The sequence below is a fragment of the Salminus brasiliensis genome, chromosome 13 (genome assembly GCF_030463535.1).
Source record: "Salminus brasiliensis chromosome 13, fSalBra1.hap2, whole genome shotgun sequence".
In the NCBI taxonomy this organism is placed as follows: domain Eukaryota; kingdom Metazoa; phylum Chordata; class Actinopteri; order Characiformes; family Bryconidae; genus Salminus; species Salminus brasiliensis.
In genome coordinates this window covers 23,291,135-23,316,048 of record NC_132890.1, presented here as the reverse complement: position 1 = coordinate 23,316,048, position 24,914 = coordinate 23,291,135, and the positions used below count along the sequence as shown (strand labels likewise).

Below are 24,914 nucleotides of genomic sequence, written 5' to 3'. Positions count from 1 at the left end.
GCATTTTTGGTAGGTACTGACCACTGCACACCAGGAACATCCCACAAGACCTTCCTGATGTTTTGGAGATGTTCTGACCCAGTCATCTAGTCATCACAACCTGGTACTTAACCTAGTGTCTCAGATTCTTATACTTGCCCTTTTTTCCTGCTTCCAGTACATCACCTACAAAAACTGATTGTTCACTTGCTGCCTAATATATTCACCCCCTGACATGAGATATTGGAACTAGATTATAGCAAAGTTTAATGCTCCTATATATTTTATTTGCATCAGTAACTTCAGATGTTTCCGTTACTGTATGCTACGTCCCAGTTAGTATTTGGGTTGTGGATAAAATAAAGCTTTAACGTGAACTTTTGTACAATCACCCCGGCCACATTGGCAGATGTTTCACTTTTATTTTTGGTGAAACGGCTGATTTTGAATTGTTGTCTTTTTTTCTGAAGGCCTTAGAGAGCTCTTTGAGCTGGCCATGGTGATCTTTACCACTCCTTTCAATAATCCAGAGCAAACCAAACGAAATGTCTGAGGTTTAAATAAGACAGGCTCCTCCAGAATCCTCTCTAACCATGTTCTAATTATCTAAGTTGGAATTACAACACTACTTACAATAATAAGCATACTTTTAATACGCTGAGGTATGACAAGGGCTTTAGATCTTTCGTTCTCAGATAGTGGCAAACTTAGATAGCACAACAGTGACAACATTTCCCTAGTTTGTTTAATAACAAGTGATCGGGGAGGAGAGACAACACAAAATGATGAAAAAAAGCTCTTTCTTTATCAGAATACCTTTTTAATTTCATTATGATCATATTTACAGCCATACAGTCGTTACAGTAAAATAAATGCATAATGACAGGTTGTAATAAATATATATTTATATCACATCTCATATAGCCGGCAAGCCTGTTTTCTGAGAAACCGATATGTGGAGAGAAGTTTGACATAAACACGCAGCATTCCTCACTGTTGTAGCGCTGGCCGAGCGGCTGCTGATTTGGCTGGATATATTTACTGTAGCAGCTTAACGGGTGAAAGTGCTTCAGGTGCAATGTGTGGAAAAGTGCTGCAGCTTCACAAGCACTATGGTGGCCTGCAGCCACCTTACAAAACTATAAATCTACACTGCCTCCTAATTTCTAAAAAGAAACATTAGCCACTGGTTGTGACGTCACAGACATGAATTCGGGACAGGCTGTTTTGCAGCTACTTCTACATATATGGACAGTATGCTGTACTTCCTTCATGTACCTTTCATTAACATTTTTTCTGGGTGACCAATTTCAGCCTCCATAGCAACTTTTGTTTGTTTTGGACCTCCAGACTTCAGACATGCCCCCTTGCTGCCAATCATAATCTCAATGTTTGAACACAGATTGTCTATTTCTTCTGCATTCGTTTTAGTGTTGGCTGACAGGCAGATTAACAACGACATAAAACCAACAGCCTCATGTATTGGATCCCGTTTACACCTGATGATTTCATGTGACTAGAAATATGGGGTTGGAGCAAAGGATCAGCCATGCTACAGCACCCCTGAAGCAGAGAGGGTTATGCACCACCTTCCTCAAAGGTCCAAAAGTGGCAGTTCAGCAGTTCTGAGCATCAAACCCACAACCCTGTGATTAACCCAGCCTAAAAAAGCCAGGGTCAGAGTGCAGGGTTGGTACCTGGAGTAGAGAAGGTTAAAAGTCTTGCTTATGGGCCCGAAAGTGGTGACTTTATGTAATCGAGGGCAAAATCCTCACTGTTTCATCATAAATTGAGAGTTACAGGCACAACAGAACTCAATTTCAACCTTCAGGGGACGCACTAGCCTGGTTAGGAACTACCTTACCTGCCTAATCACCTCTGCGGCAGCATGTGTGACATGCTCTGACACCAAGGTCCCCCGCACCAGTTAACAGATGTCTGTGCCAGCCAACATTGCTTAAGAGTGATGAGGGGAGGGAGCGCCATCTACCCACCCGGAGAGAGCCTGGCCGACTGTGCTCTCTCAATTGTGGCTGGGGATTCGAACTCACAACCCCTGGGCAATAGTGGTAGCACATTATATCACAGAGCCACTCAGAGCCCCAAATGTTTTTTATTTGAACAAAATGCTACAATAATATCAATTAATAAATATATATTTAGAGTTTACTTGTGCATAAATCAAACAACATAAAAGCATGGCTGTTTCTTACTGTGGCCCCCTAATCTGTAACAGTTTTATTTTAATCTGGTCTCGGCCTTGAATTCAGTGTGTCCTGATCTTACCTCCAAGTCCTGACCTCATGCATTTGCACATGGTAGTCAAATGAGTCCCTGGTTAGTTTGGTACAGGCCTCATTTTATGCAAATAAGTTCATACCATGACTACCAATCAACTGTATCTTTCTGGCCTGTGCTAAAGATGGTTGCCACCTTCAATTTTACAGTTTTGCCTGCCGTCGTTCCTCATTTCCTTCACATACTAACCTCCACTCATCCTCCACAAATAGCTGCCTGTTTAGGCACTGTGGCTCTGGACCACATGAGTTACGACAATGTACCGAGAGGAGTTTGGGTGGTCAAACTGGAGAGATGCATGTGTGGACATCTGGCTACAGTGCATTTCATATTACTTTTCCTCGGTCCACGTGTCTGTCCGACCACAAATCTGAAGACTTTTCTTCAGTTAATAAATTAATATATTTGGCGTAAATTTGTTTTTAAGTCTGTTATGATTTTATCCTATTAGATCTAGTCTTGTTGTGGGGTGGCATATATAATCCTAATTTAGGAGTAAAAGGTTGTTGTAAACTTAATAAAAGTGACATTTTATATATAAATATAGGTATAGCAGCACTTTAACCCTCTGGAGTTTAAGGGTATTTTCTCAAATTTTGCGTGTCTTCTTAAATTTGCCTTTAAAGGCACTTGAATATTAGATAATACCCAGACATTATATCAAAATGTTCAGACCAATCTTAGCTCTCTCTGTAATGAGATCCTATAGGAGCCAAACTGAACCTCTGAACCTAAACCTGAAAAACTGAAGTCAGTTTTTGAAAATTATTTGTATTTCTTGTGAAAACCTACCTTCAATTATGAGGACTAACTGTATGAATGTATGAATAATATAGTATATAAACAGCGTGAGGCAGAAGTGCCCGTTGGATAGTTTCACACAAAACTAGATCACACGGATGCACAAAGCCAGCAATTACTGATAAGAGGCAGATTATGGACATACGAATCCACCAGTTAGACACAACGACAGGCAGAGACAAGTATCTCAACCCGTCTTCATAGCCTTGCAAGTATGAGATGCAATCGAAAGGGTGGGCTCAACAGATTCGGGAAACGTCTGAACCATGTTTCTGAGCTGTGGTATCACAAAGATATGAACGGAAACATTGAGAAACATCAGCTGTCGAAGTGTTCATAGACTCCAGAGAGACCCAACTCCTTCTCCATAGCACCACATATACCCTTCACTCTCACTTGACCTTCGCGTCAAACAACATCGCACCTGCCACCACCTCGCCCAGCTCTTCCTCACTCATCACCAAGGTGACCAGAACTTTAGCCTAAGTCTCCACCCGTACCTGGTCCATGGGCGTTCCAAATTTAGCAGTGATTAAAAAATGGTTCTTTGAGAGATGCCATAGACAAACCACTTTTGGTTGTAATGGGTAAAGACTTCTTAAAACCTGGAGACTTTTCTTCTACTTTTATGGAACCAAAAAAGGGTTCTTCCATGGTATTTGTATACCCATTCTTTGTAGGTGCATCTAAAAGTGCATTTCTATCTACTTGATATTCAAGACATGTAAAACAACCAGCTGTAAACAGGGCCTTCACTCTGCCTGAAAGCCTCAGACAGTAGAAATGGAAGCAATGCGCATTTGGTTGCAGTTTCATACCATGGCAACTTGAACATCTCCATAGAAGCAACAGAAGCTGAATGAAAAGTTTAGTTTTTTTTTGCTTTCATGCTAAATGTCAGTGCTTGTTGATAAGCTACATTCAATGCTAAGAAATAATTCATTACCAGTAAAATCCTAATGTAGCAAAATCTTCATCTATACATCTATACTATGTATATGTCTATGCACTTTTCCAGACCTGGAGTATGGGAGGTTTTCCTCAATTTCCTCAATTCTCATTGGAATGAAATCTGCTGATGAGTGAGCATGAATGAGAATGTTCTCCGTTACGATTCATGTCCATGTATCCCACCCGTATCTGCGTATCACGTAATGGGCAGCAGACGACTCCAAGGAGTTTCTCAGACCATACCATCCCAACTGAAAGATCTCCCTTGACGAAATGTTCTAGAAATGCTGGAGTTTTCCTTTGTGGTCAGGTAGAAGATGCTGGTTGCTCCGTGTGTAGTCACTTTGCATATGATGTAAACTGTGTTCTCACTCACGCTGTGTCAGTCTGGAACTCTGGAAGCGAATGTGTAGACGATGGACTGTCTTGACTGAACGGATGAATGTCTCTGAGCGGGCAGCAGCCGCTCAGCACAAAGTCTTTGCTGGGACCGCTGGCCTCTCTGGAGCCCCCCCCACATGGCTGGGCTCAGACTGGCGGCTCCTCTGAGATGGTGGGTAAATTCGGCGAAGTCGGCTGACTCCGCCCCTCCCCTCGGACACTGAGGCTGGAGATGGACCACACGTCGCTCAGTTCTGCAAAAGACAAAGCCAAGGAAGAAAGGGAAGTCAAATCAGGGTGGAGTTATGGAGGAAATTCAGTCACTCACAGTCGAGTCGAGTGGTCTCACGTCTAACGTCACACTACTGATGCTATTTGAGATGACATGAATTTGTTACTTCTATACAACAGTTTTGCAAAGAAAACAACCACAATTAAGGCAAACTATTATTGTTTTTTATATTTATATTTATAATTTATATGAATTTGTATTAATAGCTATACTAAACCCAAAACCCCCCAAAACTGTCCATAAAGCCACCATTGCTGTTGCTTGGCAACCAATGGTCATTATTGGATTGATAGTGAAAAACAACACTACAGGTTGAACATTTTTTAGCCAATCAAATTGCTCGATATCAGCGGCTCAGAGTAATGCGACCGTTGCTGGTCATTGTAATGATACAGTTATCAGATATACCACAACAGGTAGAATGTTTTACATCCAAGCAGATTGTTGGTACTTAGCAGCTTATAGTAATGCAACCATTACTTAGCAACCGATGGTCATTATAGGAAGGATGCCATAATCATACACAACACTACATGTTAATTGTTTTTCAGCCAATCAGATTGCTGGTTATCAGCAGCTTACAGTAATGCGACCGTTGCTGTTGCTTAGCAACCAATGGTCACTGTAGAAATCTGTAGTTATCCGACACAACACTACAGATTGAACATTTATTCAGCCAATCAGATCGATTGCTTTGCATGGTCAGAACTGACTGTTGTATGAAGTAGAGCAATGGGGAGAGGTGAAAGGGTCACACCAGCACAGGGTAGCCATGCACAGGGGGGACATGCAGGGAGTGGGCAGTGTCCTGGGGCAGAGGGACTACGGTCCACACAGAGTCGTCAGAGAAGAGGGGGTTCCAGCGGACGCCCCGAACTTCTGAGGGATCTGTGACACAGAAAGTGACGCGATTCAGAACGAAGGTTGGAGCACACATGCATGGGAACAGTACAACACTGCACCAAGGTATTAAAGGCCCACTGTCTACATTGTTGTCTTGTAGTTAATTTTATTTACACATATAATCATATGTGTCATATGAAGTATAATTAATGTGCACATGAGCATCTTCCATCCTGTCTTTATCCCTAATAATTAACCCTGTTTTTGTTTCTCTACATCTGAAACTAAAACTTTTAAAGCAGCATTATGCGACAACTGGTATTTCTGCTCCTGAGCTCCCCCTACAGGCTGTGAGTGTAATTCACTGTTTCTCCACTGAAGTAAATACAAATCACGCTTTTAGCGCTTCCTCATTGACAGCTGTACACATGCATTTGTTGACAAGCTGAGAGATACAGAAGCGGCATCTGAAGTTAAAGAAGCATGTGGACTAAGGTGGTAGAGTATCATTACAGGAATTTACATAAATATGACTCGGGTTACACAGCGTCGTACAGTTCTGGAGCGAGGTCTCCAGAACTGTACATAATTTACATAAATATGACTCGGGTTACACAGCGTCGTACAGTTCTGCTCAGTCTCCAGAACTGCTCAGAAAATATAATCCCTTGAAGCCTCTAATGGTCCAGGAACAGCTCAAATGCTTCGCTGCAGGCTGTCCTCCTTATTATTTCAAAATGAATGGGCAGGGCTAATTTCTAGTGAACAGCCTAGTTTACTTTATGAGCCGAATGTGGACTGGAATGCATTGCGAGTCTGTTTGGTACTAAGCAACAGATACTGTAACGAAACCATGATGTTTGCTCATAAACAAGTGATAATTACGAGCCACTGGATGCCAAGAATTTCACATATATTCCCATGTAGTTGGTTAACAGTAGGTTTAGGTTGATTAGCAACTTAACAGTGAAGCACACAGCTTTATTAACATTAATTCAGAATTCAGTTAGTGTGCGTGACTGGAGATTTAAACACGGCTCAGACACTCATGTGCTTGGTTATGTGTGCTTGGTTATGTGCTTGGACCAGTGTTGATGAATGTTGCTGACGAGGAAGTAGTGTCCGAATTTGTGTTTCTAGCGCTACGTGGTAAACTAAATAGTCCCTCTCTATATAGAATTAACCCTGTTTTTGTTTCTGTACATCTGAAACTAATACTTTTAAAGCAGCATTATACAAGAACTGGTATTTCTGTGTGAGGGAGTTGGAATTCATTCGGTCACAGCCTTAGTTTTTGTCTAGACTTTATGTCTTATGAAAGCTATGATGACAGTAGATTTGAAACAGTAGTGTGAATATTTCTGCACCATTAATGACATCAGCTAATGGCTTCTGAGAGCTACTTTCTAGGAATATCACGATGACATGTTTAATGATATCAGGGCACTGGGCCTTTAGTACATCTGTTTACAGAGGATACAGTCATATCACTCTTACTCACTAGCAGGCTTCTCTTTAAGCTAAAAAAGACCACCCTTTCATTTTATTACCCCTTCCATTATCTGCTTGACTCCAGACTCTGTATGTCAGCATGGGTACCTGAGCTGGATTTTCCTCATGTAAAACACTACTATGACGTGTACCGAAAGCATTAACGGGATGGACTTTATTAGGATTAATATGAAAACAAAATATGAATAGCATCTTTGGTGCATTTAGAGCAATATTTGAAACGAGAGTAAGTTACAAGAGCCCAACAGGAACTGCCTGAGATGTTCAACACACACAGATGAGAAGCGAATGAGACGGGGTGCGTGGGATGACATGATGTTGTCTGAAGCTTGGGTACATCGTTTACAGACAGAGACATTTCTCACCAGTCCTGAACTTGCTGTAGGGTCCATTCTCATGCACCTGCCTACTGCCTGACCAGAAAGGCAAGCCTCTCTCACGCCACCTGTAAGAGAAAAAGGGGAAAGGTGAATCTCCAGATATAAGCCATAAGCAATGTCCTGTGTAAAAGCCATAAAACTGTGTAAAACTATATATGACACTAGAATAAACCCAAATAAACATAAAGTCAGTGAGTATGTCTACCTGTAAAACTCTATATAACTTGAGAATAAACCCAAATAAACATAAAAAACTATTTAACATTAGAATAAACCCAATAAACATAAAAAACTATATAACAGGACATTCTAGATAAAGTACCCCCGACCACACTAACCCAGTGTTTGATGGTGTTTACTGTAAAAATAAAATGTTGGTCTTTGGAGAGTGAATCTAAGCTCAACTCACCAGTGGAATATGAAAACAGCCGTGATGAGCACTGCAGAGGTGATATCTGTTAGGATCCACATCATACTGTACTCATGTGGAGTCTAGATGAGAGAGAGAGAGTGACATTGAGCAAATGTTCTGAGAGACAGAGCTTCATCTAGCAACACCTAACCCAGACTCTGTGTACGTCAGCGTCAGTGCAGGACTCACCATGAGGAAGATGGGTTTGTGCAGGTTTTTGAGCAGGTGCAGGGCGTTGGTGGTGACGGACTGAGCTCCAGCACACCAGGCCAGAGAGTACAGCCATGGCTGACTGACCACATACAGGTTAGTGCTGATGTTTACTGATGCGTATTTACTGAAGGAACACAAAGGAACATGGTTTATATGTAGGGACGGTTACAGGCTGAACATCTCACCTATTACTAAATCAAAGCACTGGTTTCCATGTATGAACTGTAGGCCAGAGACTGATTATTAGGTTTGGAAATTTGAACCATGCTTCACACACTACATTACTCTGTTAATACATATAAGTACACAATGACCAAGTGTATCTATCTGATCAGTCCATCAGCCTTGTTTCAGCGTTCCTTTGAAAGCTTCTGAAGTGCTGGTGTAGCTGTACAGTAGAACAGTGCACCACCACTCCAGAGACTGCTAAATCATCCTGAAGGTATTTTGCAGTCAAACAGTGTTTTTGTAATTCCATTCTGATATGATTCTGATATCATTGTGCTTCCCTAACTGTAAATCTAGTTAAACCAGCTGACTAACTCTGGCACATTTCCCTTTGGGTGAATGACTGTGCACAGGCCCACATACATAAATAAAAAATAAAGTAAGTTGACAGGAGGACTAATTATGACTATCCTGAGTCGCAAAATGACTAAGCACTTTCTGGAATACAACAGATGGCTAAAAGAGCAACAAAAGGCAAAAGTGACCAATCAGTGTAAATGATACAGTTTTTAACCAGCTTCTGTGTTGAATCACGTCCACTATAAAATAAATAGCTTTAAACTGCATTCATTTTACAGTTTACATTCAAGACTGTTCATATCGTAACACATCAGCCATAACAATACAACCACTGAAGGTGATGTGTTAAAAGCAGGTAAATGGCAAACGTAAAACCAAATTGTGATGGCTGGTCAGAGCATCTCCAAAACATTAGGCAGGTCTTGGAATGCAGTGGTTGGACAGTGCCTAATAAAAGAGCTCCAAAAAAGAGAATCTAGCAACACGGTCATGGGCGCACAAGTTTTAATGATGCTTGTGGATGCCCCACCTCACAACTTACAGGACTTAAAGCATCTGCTGCTAATGTATTGGTGCCAGATATAACAGGACACCTGCAGAGGTCTTGTGGAATCCATGCCTCAACGGATCAGAGCTATTTTGGTGGCACTAGGGGGACCTTCACGATATTATGTCATGTCTAATTGGTGTAAATAGCTACATCCACACGCTGGCTGAGGATGTCCAGGACATATATGGAACCAAGCTTTGTTCTTCAAACTAGCTCACAAGATCTCAACTACTTCTTTCGCAATAAGAAATTCTTGTTCTTTTTTGCTGTATGTATATTTACCTGCAACTGTTTTAATGTGATCTGGAGTTTTCATAGTAAAAATTGCTGAGGGCAACGCTTTATATGTGATTAGGTGCCTAAAACCTTTGCACTGTTACACTCCTTCAGTCTGTAAAGACAGCACACCAACAAAAGCACAGCATGAGGCACAAATTAGACGACTCACTGTGTTTAACAACCGATTACTGACTTCATGGAACATGCTGATATCATGGATCTGTTCACCTAAAAGATCCCACGTCATCTCAGCCAAAAACTTAGAACACTGTGTGATGCTGAGGGGTGATTTGTGCACTGCGTCAACACTCTGCCATGTTTTAGTGGCTTTCTCCTCTAAAGACTTCCACAGAACTGTTCGTGTAATTGCTGCAAAGGCCCGCATTACATAATGGAACTGCGGCAGACTCTGTTCTCATTTCCCCCTCTCTTTTCTCTGCTTCCCTTCCCTCGATCTCTCAATGCCTGCCACAGATTGCACTCACTTACAGCCACGCTTCTGCTCCTTTCCTCTCCCTTTCCCTTCTGTCTCTGGCTCTGCAGCTCTGTTTCTGCTGACAACTGAGAGTCATAAAGCTGACATTGCCATCTGTACCCAACTGTTACATAAAGTTCATTATGCAATGAGCATACGTTTGGAGCAGAAAAATGCATGCAAAAATGTATGTAAAGAACACCTCTTCAACTGTTAAGCACAGGGATGGACAGGTCATGCTCTGGACTTGTGTTGCAGCCAGTGGCACAAGATAATTACTACCTGCAAATTCTAGAACAAACACAATACTGTCTGTAAAAAAAAGCTGTTAACTCCTGTAAAATTACTCTACCTCCTACAATTGCACATGTTTTGCTCACTGCTGCGCGATAGCCAAAACAATCAGAACCTCAGGGGCGCATCAAATATTGCAATGGATTTTGGGTTTTTTCATGTTTGCAGTGTAGCTGAAGATTAAAAGGAGATTCTACAACAATCTACAGCACAACAATGTCTCTGAATACACCTCAAAATCCACAATGGACTACCTCAAGAGGAGCAAGCTGAGCTGAGTTTTGCCAGGTTCTGAACTAGACACCAAATGATGATTCTAATAATCATTAATCATCAAATAAAAAGAAATGTTGTGATATATTCAAAAATATTGTTATATTTTGATCCCTCCTCCATTTGCCAGACCACATATATATATATATATATATATATATATATATATATATATATATATATATATATATATATCAGACCAAATGTAGAATTCCACAAATCATAAAAGTACAATAGAATTATACCATGGTTAATGTATCTATTAACATTATACCAGGGCCTGTAGCGATTAAATAATATGCTGTTAGGGATGCACAGTGATATCAGAAATGTATTAAAATTCTCTGCAAGTCTATGTACACTGTTTGACAGATATGTGCATAAATAAATTATATATATATATATATATATATATATATATATATATATATATATATATATATATATCACATCATATCATATGTTTTATTAAATATGAGGCATTATTTCAACGAATCCTTCGTTCAGCAATTTAGTTTATTCAATCCTTTTTTGCTCTATTCATTGTTCTAGACACATCCGCCTTTTCTCACAGCTTCTTTTCAACAACCTGAAGACTGTAAAGTTGCGTAAGACCAGAATTTGGTTAAATTAGAACAACTCTGCATACCATGTCTCTAAACACAACTGGTCTTGTTATTATTATTGAAAGTAGACTCCATAAAAAGACTCATAAGGAGAGAAGTTCAGGGATGGTCAGCCTTCATGGGGAAAGAGTGTGGAGGAGTGACAAAGAGCTGAACGTTTGATCAAGTCAGGGCTGATTTGAATAAGGTGATCTGTTACATATGTCAGGTATTCACATGCAAAAGAGTCATGCAAATGATTTGTGGGAAACGTGTTAAAAGCTAACTGATCTGTTTAGTGGGAGGAGCTGCAGAAACTCCTGGATGCTGTCTTTATGAAGTGCCCAGGTGTGGCATGTAATGCATGAATGCAAGTGACTCTTAAAGAATGAGTATATGCACTATATACTATGTTTGTGTGTGTGTGTGTGTGTGTGTGCACACTGAACTAAAGAACATTCTCTTGGGATGTTTGTAAAGGGGTTGTTTGTGTACCTGATCTGCTCCTGGCTCATGGAGCTGTAGTGCAGGTTGAGGCGGACAATGTGCTCCTCCTGCAGCTCCTCAATAGAAGCTCGGTCCCCAGAGGTCTGTTGCAGCTCTGGATCCAGCTCTTGCACCACATCTCTCTGATCCCCTGGCAACCATAGCACCTACACCCATACACACATTTATTAGGGTAAAGGCAACTGGGAGAGTCTGTGTCATTACTTTTTCATTTACTTTGGAAGCAGATTCCAATGTATTTGTTTAGGCAAAGTAATGAGTGTCAGAGTACATTAGAGAATAAATACAATGGCAGTTTATTTGCATCACAGGCTAGTTTCATTTACTTTGTTTAATATGCATCATAGCGACAATAATAATAATAGCCATTTTGTCGTAATACAGACTGTCTGTCAGACCCAGGATCACTTTACAGAAGCACAATAAATGCAATAGAAATAACAGCAATGACATTACCACCTTAGAACAAAGCATTATTAACATTCAGAGTGTTTGTATTTGTTTAATTTTAACTCAGAGGGCAGTTGCTGTGTGGGTACGTCATTGGACTCCATGTGGAAGTTGAGATTTCTGTGAGCGACCCTGTTTCTATCACTGTATTAAAGAGGCTCCATGCTGCCCTTATTGGTGGATGCACTGTAATGGTTTCTGAGTGAGAATGCACACATTCAGAATGCAATTCACATCACTGTTAAACATTTATTAGTGATCGGTTCGTCAGAGCACCAATAGAAGGCCACTGAGTTGTGATATACAGCACTTTTTAGGTAGCTGTGACAGATAAAGCTCCTTTTCTAGGCCGTAAATGTTTATTAACTCAGTAAAACACTGATATTAGAAGAAATACTAATAACATTCATAGAAAAATACAGAGTCTAGTATTATTTAAGTTGGTTTGCCTGCATCTGTTCTACTGTGATCTGAAGGTATTGCATAAAATGAGAAATGCTTTGAAATAATTTGCTCAGAAGCCTAAAACATCTGCACAGTTCTGTGCATTTACAGCCATGTGACTTCTTTACTTTATTTATTTTAATCTGTAGATTATTTGATCAAATGGATCACATAATAATGATGTAGAACAGATTGAAGTTAAAGATTTATGCAAAAATATCAGACAGCAGCAGCAAGATGAGTGGACTTCCTGATGAGTACCTGGCTGGAGTTGATAGAGGATTCATTGTGGAGGACCTCCAAAGTGCGGGTGATCCAGGTGTCCCTGTATGGATGTCCCTGTGGCGGCCGGCGGAGGTCAAAAATCACCAGCCTGCCGTACTGAGCAGCCAGGTCCAGAAAGTCTTTCAACGTGGGAACTGTCTGGTTTTCTACCAGAGCACGCTCATCCAGGTTCAGAGTGGAGGCAGTTCCAAAGGGATCCCTCTGTAAATAATAGCATCAGATCTTGAGCATGGAAAATTGTCATTCAGCTCATTTTAACATTTAGTTGAACAAAGAACTAGCAGGTGAATAATGACTTCTCAGTGTAATTAAATGAAACATTTGTGCTGTGTAGAAGTGCTGTTTTCATTGGGGCTATAAACAAATATGGATATATAGATGTATTGTGAAATTATGTTTTACAATACTGTTGTAGTCTTCAGTCTCCAGACTGCATAAAAAGTATTTTTTTACCAATTTTTTTGTGCTTTTAAATTATTTCTTTCATACTTGATTTAAAAAATCTACAATATATCATCTTGCTTAGTCTGTCAAAACACTGAATCGTAACCCCTGTATGTATCATATCGCCAGGTTCTTGCCAATACTCAGGCCTAATTTACATGTTGGTTGATTTTGCTTGCATATGTTTTGGTAGGCTGTTTAAATGTCAGTATGAGAAGTAATCCCTCAGGTATTTCAATTTTTGGATGCTGTGGTGGCTAACAGAGCTGGACTGAGCTCTGCAAATGAAGCAGCTGGTCCAGTGCTGTTGCTGTGATGACGCCAGAATATTTTTAAACAAACTTTTTGATCCCACGGTACATTAAGTGTCTCTAATAACTGTGTAGTTACACATTACCAATCCATGTTATAACAAAGTAATTACTCAGACAAAGAAAGACAAAGACACACACATTCACCATTTGTGTGATAGACACAGATGGAATGTAGCCTCAGTCTAACCCATCCATGCAGTGAACACACACACAGACAGCAGTCAGTGAGCTCAGCTCTAACTGCTGAGCCACCTCTGCCCCAACAAAGAAGCTGCTGGCTCACCCAAACAGGGCATTAAACCCTAGACCCTCAGATTAAAAGACTGATGCTCTACTGACTGCACCATCCTGGCCTAATTGTGATATATTCACTTTTACATATTACAGATATTACAGTAGTGCAGCTTGTGTAATTACAAACATCACATATCACATATCAACTTAACTTATGTAAGTGAGTCACAGGACAAGCAATAGCAGTTCATATAAAAACAGCTACCCCCAACTCATTACACATGTATAACCACAATAATAAAGAATATGCTGTTGCATAACTGAAGCTGATGTGTAATCTGTACTACTGTAATCCAGCTGTAACCGTGAATCCATTGCCAATAGTTACATTGCTGTTACAGAATAATTATCATCATTTTTGAATCATTCAGATGGCAGCGTGAACACACACACATGCACTAGTGACTAGGGGCGGTTAGCGCACACCCAGAATGGTGAACAGACACTTTTTGTGGATCAGTTGGGGCTTAGGGTGAATAATGAGGGAGGTAAAAGAACTGTTCCTTCACTCCCTCGCCCCTACATCGTGCCAGTCCAGGGGATCAAACCAGCAACTTACTTCAACAACCTTTAGGCCCAGGCTGCCCCCACAAACATATCGTTTAAACATTAAATCTTTGTGCTTAATGGGGAAGCTTCAATGAAGGAAAATAGCTCTGTAGGTTGCTTTTTTAGGAGGGAATTAACTAGTAATAGTTCAGCACCTTTTTGTTTATGCTGTGATAATTCCTAATAATATCTTCTCCATGCATACAGCTTGGTCACAGTCACTGTCGGTCCACCTCATCCCACCCCTTAACATCATTCACCTGAAAACTACCCAACAAAACACTCCACCAATAAGTTACACTCAGGAATCTTTAGGGCCCAATTAGAACCAGTGGACAAATTGGATCCTTCCCATTGCTGACAATATCAAGAACGCAGCTCAACACTTCGATACCTACACATCATTTCAGACACATGAATGAGACCTACAATTGCACTTCAGGATTGCTAGAAAAGACCTCTATTAGTCACCAGTGACCTGTTTCCTCAGTGGACGCTCGTGTGAATGAGTTACACACCGGCTGCCCTCTGGCCCCTTTCAGCGCTGTGTATTGCTGAGAATGAGAGTGAATGGCTGGCACCTCCTGGCTGAGCTGAAATTCCAGCCTAAATCTTTTAATCCCTACTGATTTCCTCCCAGGGATTTACAAGGGATTTCTGACGTTAATTAGGAGGCCATGCTGTGGAGCATATTTCAGATATGTATTGCATTAAGCTGAAGCACCAAGAAGGGATTAACACACAGCGTTCGTAACGCCAACCTTTTTTCATCGAGACGCTCATTCTTCTTTTGTAAGTCTGGTAATTTTCCCTGACTACAACAATGTGCAAACTGCCTCCAATAATAACAATTAAAACTGTTTAAATGGGAGGTCAGCAGCTGAGCCATCCAAACCTTTCTGATTAGTCATTAAGATGAATTACACTGCATTGCACTTTGTTCTGTGTAGTGACACACTTCTGTTCTGAATGGGTGGATGGATGGATGGATGAATGAACGTTGGCCACAGAGCCGATTTAAGGAGATTAAGGTCGGCATGAACGGCAGAGATGAGCAGCCTTGTTCATGTATAGCAAACAACCGCAGCAGTGGAGGATAAATAAATTAAATTACAGAGAATTTGCTTTAGAGGCTATTTTAATAAGCCTTATTCAGCAGACCTGGGGAGGAATGACGGATAGCTGTTAGTATACAGTGCTGTGCTGTGTGTGTGTCTTTTGCAGGCCAAGAAAATGTTTTTTTTTTCCCGGAGATAGATAGGGGCTTGAAAATGCAGTACTTTTATGGTTAAAAGAGAAATTCTCACCAGTTTTCACCAGAGGTCAAAGATCTAACATGTAATGATATTGATATGCACTCTGTCTATCGATGATAGGAATAAAATAAATATATTTGGGATATAAGATCTGCCTCTGGTAATCTTTCTTTTGTATCTAATAATTTGCCTTATGTGACACTGCACATCCTCCAATGTGTCTATTGCATATGCGTACAATGCAGTGACAAAGCAACATATTGTGCAGCCCTCTTTTATAGCATATTCGCAACATTATAAAGTTATTATTTCATATGATTAATCCACAAAAACAAACAATATCAGTTCATACTGTATGTAATCATGCATATATATAAAATAAACCCAATTCTTGTGACCCATTTGTCATGACAGTGCGTCATTTCAAATGATGTCAAGAGATCAAAACTGATACAACAGAAGACAAGGTTGTACTCAGTTATTAATGTTAGTTTGCTAATTAATACTTCAATGAAATTACTGTTTTTAATAAGAGCATAATGTGACATTCTAGACTGATATGTCTAGATGATATTTTGGTCTACTTTTCAAATATGTTTTATAAACCTTTAATATTGATTAATAATATATAATACTGATCCAATTTGACCGACCACTTCTCTCAATAAATGCATCCTATGTCACCAGTGATTTTTTCTCACATAAAGAGTCCTTTTGGCACCTTTCTAAGAGTGTAGGTGTATTTATAGATACACTATATGGACAAAAGTATTGGGACACCTACATGACCTTTCATGACATCCTATTCTAAATCCATAGGCAATAATATGGAGCCCCCCCCTGCAGCTCTAACAGCATGTAACTCAGTTACAGTTACAGAAACTTTACTGTTGTTCCTAAACGCTTTCGCGTTTATCGTGGTATATCTAGGAAGGAAGAAATTTCAAAAAGTGACTTGTTGCAATGGTGGCTTATTATTTTCTTATTACAGGACCACACTGGAATTCAGTGAGCTCTTTATAACCACCCATTCTTTCACTAATGTGTGTAAAGGTAAGGTGCTTGATTTTATACACTTGTGGCTAAATGTAATTCAGTGACTGAATCCAATGATTAAGAGGTGTGTACCTGTACTTTTGTCCATATAGTCTACCATAATCATATTTATAACAAATATAGATATCTATAGTTGTTAATGTGTTTCACTGGGGCTCAGTGGTTACAGTACTGTGTTTTTGATTGTGGGTTTGAAGCCCAGGTCCAATAGGCTGTCACTATTAGGCCCTTGAGCAAGCTGGGATATGCTAAGAGAATAATTTCATTGTCCTGTAAATAAGTGTATACTACATTACAAACTGACCCCAAGGAACCACGCTCCAGCGCTGAGCATCTCAAGTTCGGCCCAGGTGAACATGGCTGCCGGGGTGTTGGTCCGGTTGGGGAAAACCTCACGCACGTTGGTGGTTCTTCTGAGTGTGCTGTCGTGCATGAGAAAGGGCACCCCGTCGTAACTGCAGAGAAACCAAAACTGAGATTACTGAGCGTTCTACTGCAGACACTGAGACATCTCACAGCATGATACTTAATACTTAATACAGTTAGTATTAAGTACTTAGTACAGCATAGTACTTAATACATCTGTCTATCATTAGATTACACTATCTGTCTTTCTGTCTATCTATCTAACTGTCTGTCTGTATATCTATATATCTATACAACCTTTCCTCTACCAGTGTGTAACACCATCTCACTAAAACCTGCAGAGTCACTGTATCTCTACACGTGTGTGTGTGTGTGTGTGTGTGTGTGTGTGTGTGTGTGCGCATGTGTGAGCGTTTCTGGCACACAGCTGATACAGATTAGAGGTTGATTCAGTGTCACACCACCTTCCCAGGTAACGTCAGTTCCAAATACTTTCTAGCCCGCGGCATGTTAACTAGCACAGTATTTGGGGCTCCTGTGAGGATGTTAGCCTGCTAACAGGATTAGCGTGACGCTAATGGGCTTTTCTTTGCTCATCACTGGTGGGGTGGCGTGACACAGGGTCAGCTGCCAGCGTCTGATCTCTATTTATAGAGGCCACCTGGTCGGCGTGTCCTTGTGTCCAGTGATGAGGACTTTATGAATGGCCGGCTCTGTAAAGGCAGGGAGGGTTTTTATTTTTTTTATCTAATCTAATCACAAGAAACTCCAGGTAGCATCCACTTACAGTACAATTATATAACAGTTACAGTACAATCATTTTAAACTTTTCGTGAACGTATTAAATGTGCAATATTTTAATTTGTTTAAATACTGTTTTGCTTGTGAAAGCTCCAGATCAAATTAAAACAGATGCAGATAAACATAAATACAGTAAAAAGGAACAAGAGCTTCTCATTTTGAAGAAAGTAGTTGGGAGCTAGTCTGAAGAAACAAAGCTTGGCTCCAGGTTTCGCCATGCCCCCAGTGACTCCCCCAATTCCATCACCGTTTCACCTGATTTAGCATTATTATGCACTGATTTATCAAACCAGGTGTTGGATGATAACTATACATAATACCAGACTCCCATGAAGAGAGCTTTGGAGATTAATTATTACTATTAAAAATTACTTCTTTCTGTAAGAATATTATTAGTATTTATTATAATATCAGTGTCTTACTGAGTAAATTCACTCACACTCACTGCCCAGATAAGGAGCTTTATCATTCAAATTTTTACAGGGGGGGGTAAAACTGTAGCATAGTATAGAAATGATTCCAAGTTATTTAATGCACTCGTGATTTGAGTTGATATTTAATTTGGATTAAAAGAGTCTCCCAATTCTTTCAGTGACAAAAATAAACACATGCAATCACTAACAGATGCTCCAATATTCAAATTCTTCTTTGACAACTGGGTCATTTTCCTGTGAATGTACCTGTCTGAAGGCCAGAGCATGGATGGATCTTATAAATAAGTGGATGTCTGAAGGTGAGTGCTGTAGCTAATGCAGAATGGAGAAATCAGAGGTCAAACTCATGGCTGGACATGTGCCTGAGCGCTGGAGAAACAGGGGGCATTTGAGGCTACTTAGAAGGTGAGAGCAGAAGAGAAGGCTAATACAGCCCGGAATAATGACAGAGCGAAATGATGATGGATAATGAAGGGCGTGTGAGGAGAGAGTGGTACAGAGAGAGGGAGGGACGAGGGAGAAAGAGGGACAGAAAGGAAACAGAAAAGGATAATGGACAGAGAGAGAAAGTGAGAGAAAGAGAGAGAGAGAGAGAGAGAGAGAGAGAGAAAACCAACCTTATAGCAACGTCTGTCTCCAGCCCCTCTCCTCCGGACTCCACAGCCTTCTGGAAGGACAGCTGTGTGTTCTCTGGCGCGAGCTGCACACACGCACACACAGACACACAGAATATAAAATGTAATTTAATGAATCAGGAGCTTCAGAAGGGCCAGGGTTTGACTCTTGTATATTGTTGCTCTCTTTTAAAAACCTTGTCTCCATTGTTTAGGTTTTTCACTTTTTGATATACTGTCAATGCTGCAGTTGTTCTTTACATTGTGTTAAACTTTCATGATGAATGGGCCAATAGAAATGCTCCAAAATGACCTGGAATAAAATTGTTTTACATTGACTTCAACTGAAAGTTAAGAAGGTTTTTACCTTCTCCTGTAAAGTGGTGTTTTGGTGATACAAGTTTTTTGCTTGACAGGTACAATATTAAAATATCCAAAAAAAAATACACACCACCGTAACCCTTTCAATGGGTGATTTTCCAACCAGTCATACACACCACCAACGTTATATACCAACGTTATATATACCAACAGCAACAAAATGCACACATAAATTAGTGCTGAAACATTCAAAATATACAGTCATACCACAATATTATGACCACCTCTGGTTTGGATTGAACTCAGCCCATTAAATCAGCTCCACTTTACATATAGCAGCACTTTGCAAGTTGCATATTTTTAGACCGTAGTCCATCTGTTTCTCTGTATACTTTATTGGCCTCCTTTCACCCTGTTCTTCAATGGTCAGGACCCCACAGGACCACCACAGAGCAGGTGGTATTTGGGTGGTAGGTTAATCTCAGCACAGCAGTGACACTGACATAGTGGTGGAGTGTTAGTGTGTGTTGCGCTGGTTTGAGTAGAAGGTGAAAGGAGGCTAATAAAGTACGCAGAGAAACAGATGGACTACAGTGTGTAATTACAAAACTGCAAAGTGCTCGTATATGGGTGGAGCTGGAGCTGATATAATGGGCTGAGTTCATTCCAAACCTGGGGTGGTTATAATGCTCTGGTATGACTGTGTATATTTTTATATGAACGTATGTAATGTAAATGTTCCTAAGTTATAACAGTGGGGGGCAAAATCCAGAGGTTAAGAGGTTAAACCCCAGACACATTATGGATGCTGAGTGCTGCTGAAATGAACAGAGAGGTTACCATGGGAGCTCCTCTGTGTCCGATGAGGATTGGCGCTGGGCCCAGTGTGCCCTCCTCTTTAATGCAGGGGGAGTACATGCCCAGAGGAACCAGATACAGAGCTAAGAGCACGGTCAGGTACAGACCCAGAATAACCACCTGCCTCACTGCAGAGCAAACACAACACACACACATACAGGCAGGCTTTAGAAATACAGATACAGTATGTGCTGGAGATACTCTGTATGGACAAAAGTACTGGGACACATTTGTTGTTTCTACTGAAATCAAGTGTATTATATACATTTTATCCTGCTTTTGTTGAAGCAACTGGGAAGGCTTTCAGGTAGATTTTAGAGCATTGCTGTGAGGATTTGATTGCATTCAGCAATCGTGAGGTCAGGGCGCTGAATGATCAGCGCCCCACCTCATTCCCAACTCCCCAACTCAACCCCCAACAAATGTATTGGATGGAGCAACATCCATTATTCCAGAGAACACAGTTCCTCTGCTCCTCAGCTCAATGCTGGGGGCTTCATTCCTCCTGTAGTCCAAGACAGGTATTCGGCATGGTGCCAATAGGTTAATGTTTATCTGCTCTAAAGATCCTATTCTATTGGCAATACTAGGGTTAGGGGACAAGCTGTGTATGTGTACGTCTGTATCTGAATTGGACATGTAGTGTATAAACTCTAAAGGTGAGATTAGAATAATACAGTGAATTGCTTATATGATTCCTAGGAAGATTATTCATGCTCAAATTATGAATTACCGACAGTATAGCAAAACATAATACCAATACTGCAATTAGCATTTACTACACAAGCATTTACCACTGTCAGGATGTCTAGACGCTCTAAAGGTGCTGCTTTCAGGTCACAGTCTCAGTGTCTAAGTGGTTAGAGCACTGGGTTATTGATCATAGGTTTGAGGGTTCAATAGCAGGGTTCATTAAGCTGCCACTGTTGGGCCCTTGAGCAAGGCCCTTAAGTCTCTCTGCTCCAGTGGCGCATCATACTTCTCTCTCTACATTTGAATACCACTGAAATGCACACGTGTGAACAAATCTTAGGCCTGTTATTAATGCAGACATACTATGAATTATTTGGTTTACCCTAAGTTTAGCACAGGGTTCTATTTTAGGGTCTAAGCTGCTGTTAATTATGAGAGTAATGTAGTGTAGAACTGGAGTAGGCCTACATACAGGGCTAAAGGAGTTAAAGCAGCATCATGAAGCATTTTCACTAAAAAATAACAGCTTCAAAATCTTGTTGATGCTTCACTGACCTGTACTATGGAGAGTAGCGCTGCTATCTTTGCTAATTCAGGCTCGTCACGCTGCTAGCAACAGCTTTGTAACTTTGGTAAAGCAAGCAGGAAAGTGCTCAAGAGAACTGCATAACGCTGCGTAACCATAGTCATATTTGTGTAAAATCCTGTGTAACATTACCCTCCCTACCTCTTCAGTCCACATGCTTCTTTTACTTTCCTGTATCAATCAGCTTGTAAAATGCATGTGTGAGTGTCCTTTAGTGCAGTCTCTACCTACTTTTTGCCTAGGAGCAAGAAATGCCAATTTCTTGCATAATGCTGCTTTAATGTCTGGTAGTCTGTTTAGCTAGGCTAATGTAGTTTAGTCCATGTTTATAGTAAACAGTGAGTCCCACAGCGTCGGAAACCACATAAAGAAGTCTATTAGAGACTGTATGATGATTTCAGGTTTGCACATTTCTTTAATTTCAAATGTAATGTTTTTTTTTTTTTAACTTAAGGCCTCAACAAAGGGAACAGCATTTTTACCAAACATCAGTGCAAAAGACCGCTTGAAAATACTTTATGCACGGTCCTTACACAACCTTTTTAAATTCTTTTTCTATTCTTTTTGACTAACAAACTCCTGCTACAGACCCTTCCCTGCACTCCCAGCCTGTTTATCCCGGCGGGGAAAAAACGCTTCTGAATATAATCTGGCTCAAGCCAGTGCAAACCTTCAACAGCTGCAAAACGTATTCCAGGTATTAGGAGCGGCTTTAGGGTGCTTTAATAAGTCCTTACACAACTCCACCAGGCAGTGACGTTAGCCTGTTATGGGAAAAACAGGATAATTTTCTCTTTTAAAATCCCCAGAGTTTAACCTGCTGACTGATAACAGAGCGCAACACTGACACGGCAGAAGCATGATGTGACTTTATAGCTCTTCAGAGAAGTTAGGATAGAAAGAGGATAGAAAGAGAGAGGGAGGCTGAGAAAAAGAGAGAGGGAGATAGAGAGAAAAGTAGATAGATAGAAAGGAGAGAGAGATGAAGAATGAAGGATTTGGTGAGGGAGAGAAAAAGAGAGTTGATTAAGAGTGAGATACAAAAACAGAAGTGAGAAATAGAGAGAGAGAGAAAGAGAGAGAGAGAGAGAGAGAGAGAGAGAGAGAAAGAGAGAATAATGGTAATGGGATATAAAGAATGAGTAATTTGGAGAGAGAGAGAGATGGAAAGAGAGAGGTATATTGAGAGAAAGGGAGAGGTGAGATGAGAAAGTGAAAGCAAAATACTGAGAAATAATGAGAGATACAAAGACAGAAAGAAAGAGAGAAGGTGAGAGAAACATGGAGAGATAAAGAGAATGAGAGAGAGAGAGAGAGAGTAGTAGAGAAAGATGTCAGTGTGGTGTGTGAACAATAGAGCGGCTGTGTCCGCAGTCACAGCTGACACGGCTGGTGCAAGCCTGTGACCCTCACACCTCTCTCTCTCGCGCGCACGCTCCCTCTCTCTCTGTCTCTCGTTAGTCATCCCCTCATCAGACGCCCTCTGAGAGCCCAGACGTGAGTCAGCCCCCCACGTCATCGCCCATGACAACCAGACGCACAGATGGATGGAGAGGGAGGGTCGCAGAGGAAGGGTGAGAGTGGAATACAAACACAGAGAGAGAGATAAAGAGAGTCAGAGAGAGAGAGAGTGGGAAAGAGAGATGAAGCCACAGAGAGAAATGCCAAGGATGAAAGATGAGTCATCCCCAAGAGCGTTTCATAAACGCATGACACAACAGATGCTGGAGCATGGAGCTCTGATCTTCACACTCACACACTCGCTTCCAGTCATTAATTCTGTCAACAAAGCCGAGGCTTGCGTAAAAACATCAATGCAGATAAATAACACCTAACCACGTAACTGACACCCCCATTCTGTTCTATACAATAAAGAGATCTGAGCTCTCAGATAACTTCTACCCAGATCTACCTCAGATCTCACCTTAATTAGCTTGTTAGGGTTATGGGTAGTTCACAGTTATGGTTTGGAAAGGCCATGTGATGCAATTTCCAAAGCTTTACTAATACTCTGACTCTTGATCTGGAGCTAAGCTGGGGAGCAGTTGCTGATTCGGGGACGGCACACACATGGTTGTCATGTGAGTGGCTGACTCTGGGTTTCTGAGTTCAAAATAGTGCACTGTTCTACTGTGCAGTGATACCTTAAACAATCAGCTAAGCAGCTGCCGAGCACTCTGAACATTAAAACTAGAGAGTGCAGTTATTGCAGAAAGTTATTGTGACTGCGGCTCAGCAGTGTTGCTGTGATATAGGTGTTGGCTGCTAAGGTGTTGCTAGGGGATTGCTAAGGTGTTGCTAAGTGGTTGCTATAGCATAGGTGTTGGTATGGTAACAAGCTAAGGTGGTTGCTAAGGTATTGCTACAGTATAGCTGTTGGTTGTTTTATGCTACCACAGTCGTCTAAATGTTGGAGGACAAAAGATTTGGCTAAACGCTGGAATGCAAATACGTTAGGTTAATAGAGCTGTGCCCACAAACTTTTGGCTAAAATGTAGGCCGCAAAAACTTTTACCCAAAAGATGACTGGTCCAAAGGCTCATATAAATTAATATGGGGCTAACAGAGATGTGCCCACAATGTTTGGTCTAAAATGTATGGCATTAAAGTTTTTGCTCAATGCCCACAAATCAGAAGAGCTGAGGTAGCTCCGGTAGCTGTACTCAGTTTCTAATGTAATTAAGAAACGGCAGTTATAACAGGAACGATGGGGATCAAGCTGAGGTCTGGAAGGCCGAGCAACCTTTCTGCTAGTTGTAACGCTTGGTGAACTAACCAGATTAGTAGGTTTATATAAAAAAAAGGTCATTTCAAAAAGAGGTCAGAAACAGGAAGAGCGAAACACAATACATGGGCTAAAGAGAAGCGAGCAGACAAGCAAAGTGGCAAAATCCAGAATGCAAAGAAACTAGCAAACAAAAGAACAGGGCAAATCCAAAGGTGTCATACAACAGAAAGACTGACAAAAGAGATAACTTCACAATGTGGGAGAGAATCAGGCAGGTTTACACACAGGGGAACACAGGTGATATGAATCAAAACCCAGGTGAAGGTGATCTGGAGAACGGGTGCTGAGCGGTTGTTGGGCGATTGAGGGGGTAGTCATGTGAGTGGCCAATGATCTCTGGGTTTTTGGGTCCAAAACAATGACTGGGAAGTGCTAGAAAAAGCCAATCCTTCGTCTGTAAAAGCTCTAGATCTAGTCTTCAGAAGCAATTAAATCATTCAAAGTCAGGTTTAGTTATTGATCCAGGCTTCAGTACTTGTATATAATTTTTTTATGGATATGGTCATTTATAATATTTTTGTGGGATTAAGCCCAAGGTGTTTGGCACTGAGGCTGCTCAGAGAATGATCGTATTTGTGTTAAGCAGCACTCACCTCGCTTCCTCATGCGAAAGAAGTGTAAGGCTACCGGCCAGGACAGGAAGGTCATTAATAAGACTCCCCCTACATGCAGAAAAGGTGCTGTGACCTGCACACAATAAAATAAATGGCAATGCTACTATCATTCTCTATACATTAGACATTTACATTACATTAACTAATTCAGCTCTTAGTTCATGACAATATCAG

At 40.8% G+C, this 24,914-nt stretch overlaps 1 protein-coding gene across 4 annotated transcripts in view; it reads right to left on the bottom strand.

Moving 5' to 3' along the window:
• Positions 1–778: 778 nt before the first annotated feature.
• Positions 779–24,914, bottom strand: part of gdpd4a (glycerophosphodiester phosphodiesterase domain containing 4a) — a 43,763-nt gene continuing 19,627 nt past the window's right edge. For 3 of the 4 annotated variants that reach the window (XM_072695332.1, XM_072695331.1, XM_072695333.1), the window contains exons 7-17: positions 24,720–24,813; positions 20,042–20,187; positions 18,884–18,966; positions 16,970–17,120; positions 12,729–12,953; positions 11,562–11,719; positions 8,039–8,186; positions 7,847–7,929; positions 7,423–7,502; positions 5,460–5,590; positions 4,586–4,664 (exon numbers count right to left, since the gene is read on the bottom strand). In XM_072695332.1, the coding sequence (XP_072551433.1) occupies positions 4,659–4,664; positions 5,460–5,590; positions 7,423–7,502; positions 7,847–7,929; positions 8,039–8,186; positions 11,562–11,719; positions 12,729–12,953; positions 16,970–17,120; positions 18,884–18,966; positions 20,042–20,187; positions 24,720–24,813 (1,305 nt within the window). In that variant the 3' untranslated portion in view covers positions 4,586–4,658. Of the gene's footprint in view, positions 4,665–5,459; positions 5,591–7,422; positions 7,503–7,846; positions 7,930–8,038; positions 8,187–11,561; positions 11,720–12,728; positions 12,954–16,969; positions 17,121–18,883; positions 18,967–20,041; positions 20,188–24,719; positions 24,814–24,914 lie in introns of all 4 variants that reach the window. The other variant, XM_072695335.1, reaches the window with a different exon arrangement.